Source organism: Pundamilia nyererei, unplaced genomic scaffold (genome assembly GCF_000239375.1).
Source record: "Pundamilia nyererei isolate P.nyererei 1_Seehausen unplaced genomic scaffold, PunNye1.0 scaffold00467, whole genome shotgun sequence".
NCBI lineage: Eukaryota > Metazoa > Chordata > Actinopteri > Cichliformes > Cichlidae > Pundamilia > Pundamilia nyererei.
The window spans coordinates 57,609-73,382 of NW_005187868.1; the positions used below are offsets into that span (position 1 = coordinate 57,609).

Sequence of the window (15,774 nt, forward strand, 5' to 3'; positions counted from 1 at the left end):
AAAAAAAAACGGACATAGTTTTACGGTCATCCAAAATCATTGTTTCTTATTGGTCCACATAAACAAAGTACAAATAACTTAACATGGGGCAGTACTGTATGATGTCTTGGCTAATTTATAAATCTAGCTGATGTTCTCTGCTTGAAGTAAAAAGGACATTTTCAGGAGCGTGTCTTAGTTTTAAACAATTAAACGGGACCCTATAACACCTGAGCCGAGGGCAACACAGGTACTTTTAGGGCTTGTTTATAAGTTTTTATTTTTGTTAAGGTCCTGCAAAGTACTGGATTTAGATATCTCTCAGAACTATGAAACCAGCTCAACCTTTCAGGAACAGGTCTTCTGATCCCACACTGATCAACATGTTTTTGCCTTTTTATGCTTCAAGTTGCTGGAATAACCTACTGACTCATGTTAGGCATTTTCCAATATTAGCAGCATTTCAAACAAAAGTTAAAAGCACAGTTTAACCTTTTCAGTTGTTGTTCCTGGTCTTAATTTGCATTTCATGTCATTTCTATTCATTTCATTTATTATTGTTGTCAACTGTTGTTGAGAGTTTTATTAATTTTACTGGTGTTAACTAATGTTGATCCTTAGTTAATATTTAATTTTATTTCTACTTCTTTGACTGGATTAAATTTTGCTCCATCATTCTAACGGGTCTGTTGTTTACTCAAAACCTCAGTTTGTTAAATTTCAGTTTTTGGGTTCATGTGTGGGTCTTTATTCTTATTTAATGCTGCCTTCATGTTTTTGTTGATGCCATCTGTTCTTAATTATTCCTCCTAATGCGTGCCTGGTGAGTTAGTTTCAGGCTTTCTTAATGGTTTTATAGCTCCAGCCTGCTTCACTGACTCCCACAGCTGTGTCCACCACAGCTTCATCAAATATTAAGATTGAGCAGAATTATTTATTACTTCTACCATTATAATCATTCACTATTACTTATTTATAAGCCGTGGTTCTTACAATAATCACTTTGCAATTAAGTGTTGCAGACCTTTTTGTGAGTTATATATTTAGTTATTATTGAGACTCATGTTGCAAACATGAGTTATAACACTGCATTAAAAGCTGTACTGTGTATGGAGTACAGGAAGTGAAAGAAAAACACAAATACAGAAAGAAGAACATCTATAGTTTTCCTCTTGGTCTACATTATCATCTACATCTGTGTATTTAAACATAACCAAATCTGTTTAAATGAAAAACCTAAATTCCCTCTGCTATTAAAAAATCTGATCTCTATATAACTAACTATGGAACATCATTAATGTTGTAATAAAAAAACGTTTTTCTCAGCTGCTTCAGTCCTTTTCAGGGCCTCTTATTTAAAAATTAGAGTCTTCAGTAAAGTTTGTTACTTCAGATCATCAGAGCACATCAGATGTTTCAGGAAATTAAGGCAAAGTAGTAAGTAGAAATAGTTGTGTATGTTTTTATGAGCAAGCTAGACAGATAATGTTTCTATTGTCTGCATGCTATCAAATATATTAGCATTGATTTGTAGCTGTGAGCCTGTTATGCTGCACGGATCTGTGGCTGAAGTGACACGATGTCCAGTGATGCCCTGCACATACAATATAGTCACATTTTTTGTTTGCTCGGTGCAGCACTGTGCACACTTTAAAGTAAATATTGTTTTCCCTCACAATATATGCAAATGTAAGAAGTCTTTGTCTTTACAAATGGGAAACATGTGCTTTAAAAATCAGTGTCTTGAGATTATTCTGTTACATAATCCAGTAGAGCAGGCTTTCAGCCTCAGAGAAAAGTCGGACTTTAATAGACGTCATACGGGTCTCACAACCTTTTGTAAGCAATCCTTTGCTAAGTGGCTGGTACTTTCTGTTAAAATGCTACCACCTTGTGGTGAAAGTTTTCATTCACTTTTACAGACGTTTTTCAGAAAAAAAAATCTTAGATTTGTCTAAGAATAGTAACGTTTTTCATATTTACTACATTTCGAAATAAATAAAGAAATCATGCTTCTTTGCCAACACTGCTTTTTGCCAGTACCCTCGATCTTTAGATTGACTTCAGTGAAATTTAAATTGGGATTTTTAGTGGCTATTTTTAAGCTTTTAAGCTGCTACATGTTTTATTCACTATGAAAATAAAGAACTTTCGAGTCATTTGCACAGACATGTACTCGTGGTGCCCTTTCTAGTTTGCAGCTATTCTGTGTTAAACGTGTAAAATATAATTTAAAAAATATATAAAAATTAGAAACAATTTACATCATTTTAGAATTTCCTAAAGACAATTAAATGAATGGTTTTCTTAGTTCATGCACCAAATAATTATAAATCGTACACTAAATGATCCAGTATCCATGTAGATTTTTGTAGATTTTTTTTAAATCCTTGAATCTATCCATGTAAAATTTTTGTAAAAAAAAATATTTAAAAAAATGTAAACCTTGAATCTTGTATATAAAGAGCAATATTTTTAATGACAACTCGCGCAATTACCAGTGCCATGCGGTGGCCCGAACTGGACCCTATGGGGGCCCACCGCATGGCACTGGGCCGTATGTTTGACACCCCTTGTCATAAAACAATAACGACAGAAAAGTAAGTTTAATTTGAGGGAGAGTCAGACAAAAGGCAGGGAGGAGAGACACGGTAGAGCGAGATGGACAAAGACAGAGAGAGAGGAGGAGGAGGAGGAGGGACGCTGTCATCACGTACAGCCGCGGAGAGAGGGGAAGGGCGGGGGTGAGCCTCAGCCGGTGTCTGTCTGCAGCAGCGGCCATGCTGCCTGACTCGGTGCATCCCGGTCCACCGGTGTAGCCTCCCTCCTGCATCCCTGTATCCCAGGTCAGCGGACGGACCCGGAACAGCTCGGTTAGAGTGGTTCAGCCCGCCGGGAGCCCCCGGAGCAGACCGTAACCAGAGCACCGAGGAGGGGAAAGAGGAGAAACGCTCCATAGCAACAAACCGGTTCCACGGCATTATTGGTAGGTGCCTCCCTTTCAGTGTACGTGTGTGTGTTTGAATGACGCTGTCAGCCAGCTTAGCAGTGTTAGGGCGGATAGATGGATGAAGTCAATTCTGTTATCAGATAGAGAGAGAGAGAGAGAGAGAGCACGGGTTTTATAAGCATTTCATCTGCAGGGTTTTATTTCTCATTGGGCTTAAGCTAAATCTAATAACACTGGAAATCGATGCAATTCTCCCACAGTGGCTGTGCAGCCAAATTTATGTCACACATTTGAACACATTGACTGTATGATGCCTATCAGTCCTGATGTGCATGTGCAATTTATCATGGGGGGCGGGGTCTTAATGATCTTCAATAGAAGCCCATTCTGCTCGGGCCAGCTCCTTAAAGGTACTTTTTGTAAACGCACTGCAAAATGCAATAAAGACCATCACCACAAGGTGGCAGCATTTTTGCCAGAAAGTTTATGGGCAGTTGGAAATTCCACGGGTGCGTGCCTCTGACAGACCCTGCAAACATAGTGGACACAGTGCTAGAATTACCCCAGTCAACAGTGTTTGTGGCACAATGGCAAAAACTGCACTTTAGACCGACAGATGCTGATGTTTTCAGGTACTGTTGTGGACCAGTGACTCTTTCAGGACAAGGAATATTTATTTTATTATTGCATGAAGAAAACAAACACATGTATTCATTTTAAATATGGTTTTGGATTGATAGCTAATTTAAATGGTTGTGATCGAATGAAGCCCAGCAGGCTGTGAGTCTCAGATGTTGCCACAATATTCCATCCAAGACTTGATATCGAGGGGAAAAAAAGGTTTAGTCAACTTGCTCGGGCAGCTTCAGGTTCTATCTTTTTCACAGATTGACATTACGGGTGTTTCAGGGGTGGAGCGTTTAGTGTTCATGCCTTAAAAAGCTTCAGGTCTTTTGTTTTTAAAATGTCTCCTGTGTCTGACTTCCTGCCCTCCGCATCTGCTCTGTGCATCCTGACATATGTGAACCAGGAATGAGTCCAAGATGAGCCAGTGTTTTCCCAGAGTTCTGTTCTTCTATGTACTTGATCTTATATTGGTTTGTTGAAAGACGACCTCTCATTAATCTAATATTTCTATGTTTTTTGTTTAAAAACTGTACTCTCTGAGCTCTTCTAACTACCAAAGCAAGTCAGCGAAGAGAGTGACAAAACTGTGCAAATGTTAACTTGCATGATGCTTTTAGGTGTCATGTTTGACTCAGGGCAGTTTGGATGCCCACTGGATTTTTGGGGGTGGTTTGACGGGGTACTCTGTGAGATGACAGCTCAGCCCTAAAAAATTTCAGTATCAGACATGACAGGAAAAGTCATAGCTGTTTCCTCACATGGTTTTTGGTGCTTTCTAAATAATTTAAAAATGTTGTAAAATCTAACTTTCAAAGTTTTTTTTAAACACTGGTTTAATTTAATCAAAATTAAAAATTATTTTTGTTTATAAAATATTGAATAATTAAATAAAATCAAAATATGTGCAAGCAATACCGACTCTTAATTACATGGTTTTATACAAAATGACCTTTTTAAAAATGAATTCCTGCTCTATGTCTGCACAGGTATAGAGTTGGAGGCTGTTCTCGAGATGATGGTGACTTCTGTCTTGTCAGTAAAACCACGTGATTGTCATTTCTTCTTTTTTTCCCCAGTGACGGAGGGATGGTGAGGACACTAGAAGAGAAATTGTGAATGAGACATAAATCCCAAATCAAGCAGGATTAGAGGGACTTCGAGGCACTGGCCCAGATCTAAACCTGGAGTCGATTGAACGGGTTGTCTAAGGTCTGTTCATTCAAAGTACTGAGTTCAAAGCCAGATCACTGACGTTACAGCTGCGTTCCTGACACTGCAGGTAGGTGACTGTGAGGACAGACAGATAATCAAGTGGAGGTTTAGCCTTGGTGGGAAAAATCTGTAATTCAAGGATCAGACTTGCCTTCACATTCACATTGAATTTGCTAAAAATAAGGTGAAACAAAAACCTTACAGTTACAACCCCAAACTTATTGACCAGTGGACATCACGGATTAGAGCATGAACATAATACATGATTTTTAAGGATTTTTAAATTGGATAAAGGATATTTTTGAGTTCTGACTTAAGCTGGATTTACATCAAAGTGACCTGATGTAGTTTTGGGGATTTCACCTGGATTATGAAGATTTCAGTTGATTTAAATGAACCATGACTGGTCTGATTGCCACAGTGCCGGTTCTTCGTTCAGGCCAACTGAACTACAAATCATCTTAGAAGTCTTAGGACTACAGCTGGTCTATGAGAATCTATCTACTGGAAGAAAGTCTCCAAGTTATAACACATTTTTTAGGGATTACTTATCACATTATCTAAACGTGAGCAAGATCTGGACTACATAGCTTGGATAAACTTTTTCCTGCTGTTTGAAGGATGATTCTTTTCTAGCACGGATTTCGTTGAATGTTACTGGACTGTTATCCGCCATGTCTCTGAGTAAGACCCTCGAGTTGGAGCATTTTGACGAACGTGACAAGGTTCGGCGAGGACGCTCCACCCGGGCCAAGAGAGATGATTCCACCAGCAGTGCTGGTGGTGGAGGGTCTGGCCCGAGCTCCAGGGGCAGCAGCCTGGTCCCTAGTCCTGCTCACAGCGCCAACTGCAGCTACTACCGGACCCGCACCCTGCAGGCGCTCACCTCGGAGAAACGAGCCAAAAAGGTCCGGTTTTATCGCAACGGAGACCGGTACTTTAAGGGCCTGGTGTACGCTGTTTCTAGTGACCGGTTCAGATCGTACGACGCTCTGCTAATGGAGCTCACACGCTCGTTGGCGGATAACCTGCATCTGCCTCAAGGAGTGCGGGTGATCTACACTATAGATGGCAGCAAGAAGATCACCAGTATGGATGAGCTGGTGGAAGGTAAGACTGGCAGCTTGGTTTTCATTTTCTAACAACTTGTCAATCACAAACCTTTAGGCAATGAGCAAAAATGCCCAGCTGAGGTAGAAAATGTCACGCTTTAGTAGGCTATGGGTGCACACTTACTGTGGTTAGTACGAATATTTTAAGACTATTATCTGGATTGTGGTTAGGGCATTCTTTAATTTGATCCCTATTTACTCTGCCAATACTCATCAATAATGTCTTTGTCGAAAGCATCTGATCTCCTGGATCATTTGTCATCATAAAATTAGTCAAAATTGGTCTACAGCCATTTCCATTCCTAGTTGACCACCTACACATTTGTTCCCTTTGTTAGATTTTTGATGTCAGGTGCTTTATATTAGCAGTGGTCTTGCTGACTATTGAATCTTTGTTTTGTCTGCAAATGTTGCATATCCTTAAAATAAATATACAGTAGTCATTTGTCACTGAGTCATAATTTTGTGCAGACTTCAGTTGATTACTCTCACCACAGATCAATCAAGTGGCCTGTCTTGTTTAAACTTCCTCATGTTTCCTTCCTCTCGGCTCCCTCATGGCTTTTGTTATCCAAACATGCTTTGAATTATTTATTTCTGTGTACATCAACAGCAGACTGATAAGTACATAATCAATACAGTAATACTCAAGGGTATATCGGTTTTAATATTCATTGGGGAAATAACCCAGGACCTGTCTGAGGTGTACAGCTGTTTCTGTATAAAAAGTATCATGTTGTCCACTACTGAATCGACCCCTGACACTATATATCCTGTAATTTGGTGAAGTTGTCCCTGTGTAGTTTTTATGCACATGCAGATTTACAGCAGTGTTAATCCTATTGAAGATTTTAAGCTGGAGACTCCAAGTAAAGCTTGTGATTAATAAATAAGTGCATATGTGTTGGTTAAATTTTGGTGGGAGCAATTTAAGGTACTTAGGTATCTTAGGGACGTATCCCATCATCTCTACCATAGATTTTGTCCATGGTGACACTGTATGTATGTGGGATAACTGAACCCACCAGTAAACGCATAGCTCATTAAAGTTGAAGCAAAGGAAAATTGTGTTTTTTAACATTTTATTGAAAATGATACCTTCTCACCATCTAGTCACACTCCTTTCTCTTTTAAACTGATATCCAGTTAATTGAAACTGCAGGCAGTGATGATTGGGATCACACACCTTTGATAGGTCTACCTGCTTCCTGTGGATATTTTAAGCCCAGGATGGATAACTGGCTGTTGCACACATACATCCATCAATTGTTTTGCCCAACGTGTGACATTACAGAATATCCAACAATTACAGTTGTGGGGTTTTTTGTTTGTTTGTTTTTTGCTGTTGCCAACAGACCGTTCAGGGAAAGCCCACCAGCTTCGTCATTTAGCATCACCAAGATGTTTAGATTGGACTGCCCATATATTATGTGAATAATTAGCTCAAAATCTTCAATGGGATTAACATTGCAGTTTTTTGCCAATGTTTGACAAATGACTATTCTAAAGAATAATGCCTTGAAATGGCAAAACTTCAGCTTAGTGCAAATGCCGTAAAAATGGACTTCCTGTTGGGTTTCGTGCGGGCTATGTTATTGATATGCTATAATGGTGCTATAGACACAGAACAATTTTGAAACATCTTGTGTATAAAACCTTTTAACTATGTAAGTTTTCACCACTTTTCACAGAATTTTTCAAGCACTTTTTAACCCCTCAAAATTATTGTGACTTAATTACAGTAATAAAGATAATATCTAGAAGACCAAACTGAGCAGTTCCACTAATGCCTTCACATATTCAGTGCACAGTCATCTAATTGACCCATCATTATGTGTTATATCCTGTCTCCAATATCCTCTTGTAAACTTCAAGTGTACTTTATCTTATAAAGAAGCATGTATCTCATAAATGCTCATAAGTCTTCCACATCTAAAATTTATACGCATGAACAATATTCCTGGATAATTTAACAGCAACTCTGAGGTCCACTCACTCTGCTCATCCTGTTGCCCTAAAGTCATTTAGTGAGAAACAGACCAGTGGCTGAGTAACATCACTTATCATCAATATTGATGAGTGACTGGTTTAATGTCCTCTGATGACCGTTAGTGCCAGGAAGCTGTTCAGCCGGAGATCTACTAAAAGACAGATGCATCGCTCTTAAGCACTTAACAACGACAAACAGACCACAGCGGCTCAAAGCTGCGAGTGTGAAGTGGAAAAGTCATCGCTCACAACTTAACTGAGTATTCGAGCTGTAACAGAGGGGGAAACATGGATTATCTGATTAGCTGTGCTGGAAAGCAGCTAATGCACTGGGATGATTGATCTGAGTGTGTCCTGCTGAATGTCAAGATTATTGGTTTAGCATTTCAAAAGTACTGTGACAGAGATTTCAAATATCATAAACTTTCAGGTTTTTCTAGGCTTGGCAGCAGCCATAACAATCAGCTCATATACATCATGTTTTATGGTTGTAATAAAATTATTATTATTTTTAATCCAAAGCATGTTTTAGAAAACCCAACTAAACCATTTCAGTGCTTGAGGAAGTCTGGTTTGCTTCATCATTAATGAATCACTAGGAAGTGTCTTTGAACTTTTAAAATTTTTCCCTATTTTTAACAATATAATCACACAAAAATGGTTTTAAGTGTTTAAACCTTCTTGATTTTAATCTTATTTGAATCCTTTTCCATTGCTTTTAAATTATAAGATTTTGTAAAGCACGTTGTTTTATTAAATCCTAATTAAAATGAAACAAAACAAAAAAGTCTAAAAGTAATAGGGAAAAGGGGGCTCAAACCTCAGTCTCCTGGGTGAAGGTCTATTTTTTGTCTATAAAAAGCCACAAAGGTGCAATCTGTAGCTTTTTATAGACAAAAAAACCTTGAGTCAAGTGGATTTAATGGACACAATAAAAATAATAAAGACAATAGCTTCAGAAAAGTTTTTATTTTGAAACTAATGCTTAAAAAAGTGTCCCAAACTCCACAAATAAGCTGCAAATGTTTGTTAATTAATCAATGCGATAATTTCTTAACCTTAAAAGCTGAAATATTAAAAGTACCCTTCATTAAATTTCCCGTTTGTCGCGTCTTTACGTTAAACAGCTCCTGAACAGAGACTGTGCCGGTGTCTCAGCTCTAATGTCGTATCGACACACAGACGGTGCTTCTGTGTTTAGTCACTGAGGTATTTGAATAAATACCTGCAGCAATCCTGTCCATCTGGTTTGAATTGCAAAGTGAAAGCCTGCATGTGGAGAGACAAGGTCACACACACAATACCTGCAGAGAAAGAGTGTGTGTGTCAACATGTAATGGGGATGAAACAAAGGGAGGAAAATAGGGGCATTTTACTAGAGGCTTGCTGGCACAGATAAGCGTGTGTCTGATTTTAAAAGAGAGTGAAAGGTGTGCACGTTGGAAAGGTAGTGAGATAAAGACGAAGAGAGAGAGGGGAGCGTTAGGTGAGCCATTTTTAACCATATAAGGTAAAACAGGATATGTGGCTGGAGGCTGTTGTACATGTGATCAGCTGCAGTCTGCTGGAGCCTTAGTATAATTTATAACTTTATCTTATATTTAAAAACTCTTTATACAAACAGCCCAATGGATTTAACTGATGACAGATTTAAAGCTCAAATAAATTTAGGCACATGCACATTAGTCGCTAATCTAAGTAAGAGGATAATAAAGGAATTAAACTGTTTGTCATCATTGGTAGAACTTTATTGTTCATCCTTTTCTTTCTTTACATACATCAAAAACTGTGCCATAAAAGTTAAAATTGCCAAAGGGAACATCTATTTTAATAGTTTAGTTGTTTCTGATCAGCAAAATGTCAAATATTTTTTGTTTCTTGAATCTTAGGCATTTCCTTTTCATGCAGATGCTGATGAGGAAAAACATTAAAAACAAAAACAGCAGCTATGATCTATGGTGGCTCCAGCTCACAAATTTAACGATCTGCTACTAATGTCCAGGTGCCAGGCTCTACAGGACACCGTCAGAGTTGTCATGCAGTCCTGGACATGAAGGGTGTGATGTGTTTTGCAGGCACTATAAGCACAAGCAGTGAAGTGATGGTCACATCATGGATGTATATCTGTCCATTTTCTTCTGATTATCCAGTTCTGGGTTGTGGGATGGGGTGAGAAGTTCGAGGCGGGGTGCATCGGGCTGTTGCAGGGTTAACACAGAGACTCACATTCAAACGCATGGTCAATTTAAAAATGAACCGGTAGCCCAACCCCCCCCCCCCCCAACTGATAATCTGAAAATGAAACCTTGGTCTATGTGAAATGATAACGGGTTCTTTTCCCCTTTAATGTGACAATGAGATCATTGATGTGGAAGAAAATTTTTAATTGTAGTGTGTTTAAAAGTGTCTTTAAATAATAGGTCAGCCATAATTTGCCCCTAATAATATGATCATTTTCTAACCACTCCTGGCAGATTTTGGAGATCTCAACATGTTGAAGCTGTAGTTTAAAAAAAAAACACAATACAAAAAAAGAACCCCTTGAATTAAAAGGGTTTGAATGGTGGCGTTCTTAGGTTTCCACTGCTTATTTCCTGCTGGTTACTGACTGGGTTTCAGAGGCAGCAGTGTAAGCAGAGACCAGCCACCACCTTCGGCTCTTCTTGGGAGAGACACTGCAGCATTCCCAGGCCAGCTGAGATGAGAGACATAATCTCTCTGGCATGTCCTGGGTCTGCCCTGAAGCCTCCTGCCAGTAAGACTCCCAGGAAGCATCCCGGAGGCATTGTAGTGAGATGCCACCACCTCATCCAGCTCAGTCTGATGTGTAGTAATAGCAGCTCTACTCTTAGCCCCTCCCACCAGCCAAAAAAATTGCAAGAAATAGATTAAACTGTCTTTTTAATTAATTTGGGTTGCAAACTATAGCAATGTAACGTCTTTATTTTGTAGGGAACACTTTATGTAAATAAGGTTCTATTCATAGCTAGTACATCTGTTAAGGTAGTATAACTAATTCTAATATGACCACTAAGTGAAACAAGCTGTTTTTGAATAACAGCTTATGTGGAAACTAAACTGGATTATCAGTCTGACTTTACATTTTATTATCATACTCAGTCAGATTAATTGGAGCTGCGCTGCGATATGAAACACTGCATGCTCATCATTTCCATATTTCCTGCCTGGGTGCTTGAACGCTCTGACGAGTGACGAGCTGTTCAGTTTTCCAGCAGATCAGACAGAGTGAGAGGAGTGAATCTGACATCTGCTGTCACCTTCTCTTCATCCACTGTCACACACAAAGCTTGTATTACCGCGCTCTCGAATAAGCCTGTGACCCTGAACGCCCTCCTGTACATCACTCACTTATTTCACCTTTTAACTGCGTCCATGACAACAGCCAGCAGGTACAGATGACACAGCATAGCTTCCTGTATTCAAGGCTGCCTTTTAGAGCCAGTTCAGTTTGCTTAATGTTTCTATCGAAGTTGTTGCTTGAATATTGTTGCTTTGTTATGGTCACAATCTTTGTGATGATGGTCTATTAACCCTTGTATGGTGTTCGGGTCTGTGAGACCTGTGTTCAGTTTTTTTCAAAAGAAAAATTAAACAATTAATTATTTTTTCACGTGTAAATGTGTTGTGTCTTTCCACTCACTCCACTTGATTATAACTGATTTATTTATTTATAACATTTTATATAAAAGAAAAACGAGAAGCACATTAATTCATAAATGTGATCTAACAAAGGTAAAGGGAAAAAATTAACCATGTTTGCTGTTCATATGTCTTGTAATTGGGATGAAGTAAACATCTGTTGAGTAATTTAACATAAAATTGTTTGATAGTGTTGGGTCCACCAAACCCATGAACACTGGCTGAGTAACAAAAATACGAACACCACACAAGGGTTAAAGAACCGATAACTTAATTTTTACTTGAAAGGATTAGTGCTATGCACAAAACTGCCAAGAACATGCAATAAAAATCCAAGTAAGGAAAAGACAGAAGGCAGCAAAATACTTCTGAGACACACGGAAATGAACTGCAAATATAAAAAAGTGGGCACAGGATGAAGAACAGGGCTGCGTTCTGGGTGAACAAAATGTAGCAGAAGGATTTTTTAAATATAATTTAAATGTGGTGAATTCAAAGCCTAAGGACTGCAGTCATGGCAGCTGATTAATCGTGCCTGCCTTTCTCCATGCTGCTGTTGATATTGCAAAGTGTACTTCAGGGCCCATTGCCCACTGCTACACTTTGTATGTAAGTAAAGGGCATTTGTAAAGTGCTTTTAATTGGCACAAAGTCGCAAACTGATGTACAATTAAAATAAAAAATACATTAGAAAATTAAGATACAGTTAATAGCTTTATTAACCCCGGTTAAAACACACAACAAAATAGAAATAGAAGTTGCAATTAAGGTGCTAAAACAGCGTTTGTCTTTGGTGGCATTTGGTGTCCTTGAACACACATTTCATAAAAGCCTAATATTTAAGTTAACTATGTGAGATATTTAATGCTTTTTTTTTTTCAGTGTACGATATTGAGCTTTAATGGTTTTTGGTTAAATTTTAGTCAAAAGTTTCTCCTATAAAACCTTTGCAGTATTTGTTTTTAATGTAACTTTTCCTCCTCACACCCTGCCTTGCTGCTCAGGTGAGTGCTACGTTTGTGCCTCCAACGAGCCTTACCGGAAGGTCGACTACACCAAGATCTCCGTCCAGAGCTGGAAGCCCGGTGCCAGCGCTGGGGCTGGAACAGCAAGGTCAAGTGGAGCCTCCACGGCATCCACAGGAGTGTCGACGACCGTCCCCAAAGATCGCCCCGAAAGTCGAGAGGGCAGAGAGAGCAAAGACTTCATCAAACCCAAGTTGGTGACGGTGATCCGCAGCGGCGTGAAGCCTCGAAAGGCAGTGAGGATTCTCCTGAACAAGAAGACGGCGCACTCCTTCGAACAGGTGCTGGCGGACATCACCGAGGCCATCAAGCTGGACTCTGGAGCAGTAAAGAAGCTCTACACGCTGGACGGGAAACAGGTTTGATAACTTTTGGTGTTCCTGTTTTGTTCTTTGACACAAACATTGAAAAAGCTGCAACATGAAGCTACTTCATGGATTGATAAAGCAGCAAACATGGAGGCTTACACAGTATGTTCAGACTTTTAGCAGCTTCACTGGAGAACACATCTGTCCTGCATAATCATAGACATATAAAGTACTCGTACTTAGAAATCCATGAACTAAAGAGAGCCTGCTCACTTCTTTTCAGTCCCACTTACACCTAGAGGAAGCTCAGGAGGAAATCCTTAATGAGTGAAACACAAAGTAATGATTTACACCTGCCTCTAGACTGAAAAGTTCACTCCTGCATCCTGTGCCATCAATTATTAAGCTATTAAGTGCTTCTACAGTTCGATGTTAGTCTGATGGAGTCAATGCAGATGTTTCAGATTCATCTTGTGTATGTACCAAAAGTGACATATATTTATACTCATTTAGCCCACTGTATTTTTGCCTTATAAGAGCCAGTTATTCATGAAAATTAGAAGAATAAAGCTGAAGATGATTTTTTTGGGGGGACGGGAGTACAGGGAGAGAGAGTGAAGACACACATCAAAGGGATGGGATTCTGACTCAAACTCGGGCTGCTACATTTCAGACTTGCAGCATATGGTCGCCGGCTGCCTCCATGAAAACACTTTTCACCCCGTGTCTAAGGCTGAGCCCAGACACGCTGCTAGAAAGCTTATTTCCACTGGTGGTATCCACCCTGAGCTAATGGCTACATGTTAGGCTATGTAGGAGCTTAGATCGTCTGATAAACAGACAACCTCACAGAATTCACCAACTCTTGGGTCGACAACTTGTTCTTCACCCAGAGTGGGCACTCCTCTGGGCACACCCTTTTCTGCCTGAGAACCATGGCTTTAGACTTTAAGGTGCTGATTTTTATCTGCGGTTCCCACTCGCTTAAAAACTTCCCCTTTGGGAGCTGAAGGCAACAGAACTGCATCATCTGCAAAAAGCAGGAATGAGATCCTGAAACCACCAATCACAAAACTCTTATTAAAGCTAGAATCCATCAACATTTGTGCTTCCTACCACTAAAGCACTCATCATATGCTAATGCAGGCTATAGATACCGAAAGCCACTTACCATCATCTTTACTTAGAACTGCCATGAACTTGCATTAGAGTGACAACACATGGCTCATGCATTTCCCAGTTCAGGAGCAGGACATCTGTCGTCTCTAGCAGTGGAGAATTCTCCCACTGATTTCTATTCAGCATTCTTTAAGTGTCATATCTTCTCTTCTGAAGTTCTCTATTTTTTGGCAGCAATTTACGGTTTAATTAGAAAAAATGACAGCAACAAATGGGTTGAACTAGACACACTGTGGGTAATGTTCACAGCCTGACTGTGACACACAGTTAAAGTAATTTCAGCCGTTTCGCTGAGCTCTAAACTGACGCACACTCAGACAACACAGGGCCAGTGAACGAGGGCTGACTGCGGAAATCAAATTACAGCACTTCATTATAAAATTACTCCAGGAATGTGTTTCATTTTGGGATTCATCATATATAAAAGAGTTCATTTAAGGTGCAATTTTCAGTGTAAAGTGTACGGGTGGTTAGCGTAGTCTCCTTGAAGTTTAAATCTGCACCCTCTGCTCTTTATAAGTACATGTGTTTGAAGCCCTGGAACTGCAGCAGTCAGCTGAAGTTAATTTGAACAGAGTCTGAATAGGAGCTGATCCTCCTCAAAATGCTTTTGTGAGCTCATATTGGGTTAAGGATTTAAACGCATCACACGGCAGGGTTATTTTTACCCCACACATGCACGCGCTCTGTCTTTGAAGTTACAGATAACTGTGACGCTGACAACAGAGAGCTGAAGAAAAGCAAAGACAGCATGTCGAGGCGCCGGTGTGACTGAAAGAAGCTTGTTGTAGTGAATGCAGCTCAGACTTGTACACACACACTTACACATAAGTCTACTGAGTTCACCCTCAGAAACACACACACAGGCACAAAACTGTCTCCGTTTGTTAAGATGTAGCTGCACCATTGCCTTGGGAAAAATAAAAACACATTCTGCAGACGCTTCCTTCAAAATAAAAGTATCCATTGCATCTGCCTCCTTAACAGTCTCATTGTTTTTACTTTAAACGCATTCCCCCGGGCAAAGTTTATATATGAACATTGACCCTTTTCAAAAGTTCATAAGAAGAACTAAAAAAAATTAATCTGATATCACACTTGAAAAGTTATAGTACGAAAAGATTATAAAGGACTTAAAGAGAAAATTAACCTATCCACAAACAGGATTCACCAATCAGCATTACCAATTTGATGAAACCCTAAAAAAACTTGGAATGAGTATTTTGTTTATCATTTATATTTGTTTTGGTGCCCTGGCACAAAACAGGAATACGTACTCGGACTTCTCTCTCCCCACCTACCTCCTCCAACTCTTCACCAACATAGCACGTTGGTTGGTACTGTCGAGTTCACATGTTCACCTCATATTCACATGGGCTCTCTCATAGCTTCCTCCAACAGTCCAATGGCAGACAGTTAGTGGTGTTAGGTTAATTTGTGATTTTAAATTGCTCATAGATGTGAGTGTAAATGGTCGTCTGTCTGTAAGAGGATAAAATAATGAGGATGATTTTTGTCAGTAATAGAAAATAGAAAATATATAAGGTAGTGGAAATGCCCAACCCTGACTTGTAGCAGCAGGAACTTTTTATTTACACAATTCTTCAACCTCTTGAGTAACATGCTGGTGTTTTCTGCTGTATTTATACTGTATTTTATATCTGAAAATAAATGCAGCTGACTTCAACATCAACAGACAGACAGAAACAAAACAAAACAAATAATAGTTTTGT

At 39.3% G+C, this 15,774-nt stretch overlaps 1 protein-coding gene across 1 annotated transcript in view; it reads left to right on the top strand.

Annotated features, from left to right (window-relative positions):
* The first annotated feature begins 2,717 nt into the window (after positions 1 to 2,717).
* The window catches only part of LOC102194526 (serine/threonine-protein kinase DCLK2-like), a 24,618-nt gene continuing 11,561 nt past the window's right edge, over positions 2,718 to 15,774 (top strand). The window contains exons 1-3 of the mRNA XM_005753813.1: positions 2,718 to 2,965; positions 4,633 to 5,878; positions 12,534 to 12,913. Coding sequence (XP_005753870.1) covers positions 5,443 to 5,878; positions 12,534 to 12,913 — 816 coding nt within the window. The 5' untranslated portion in view covers positions 2,718 to 2,965; positions 4,633 to 5,442. The remainder of the gene's footprint in view (positions 2,966 to 4,632; positions 5,879 to 12,533; positions 12,914 to 15,774) is intronic.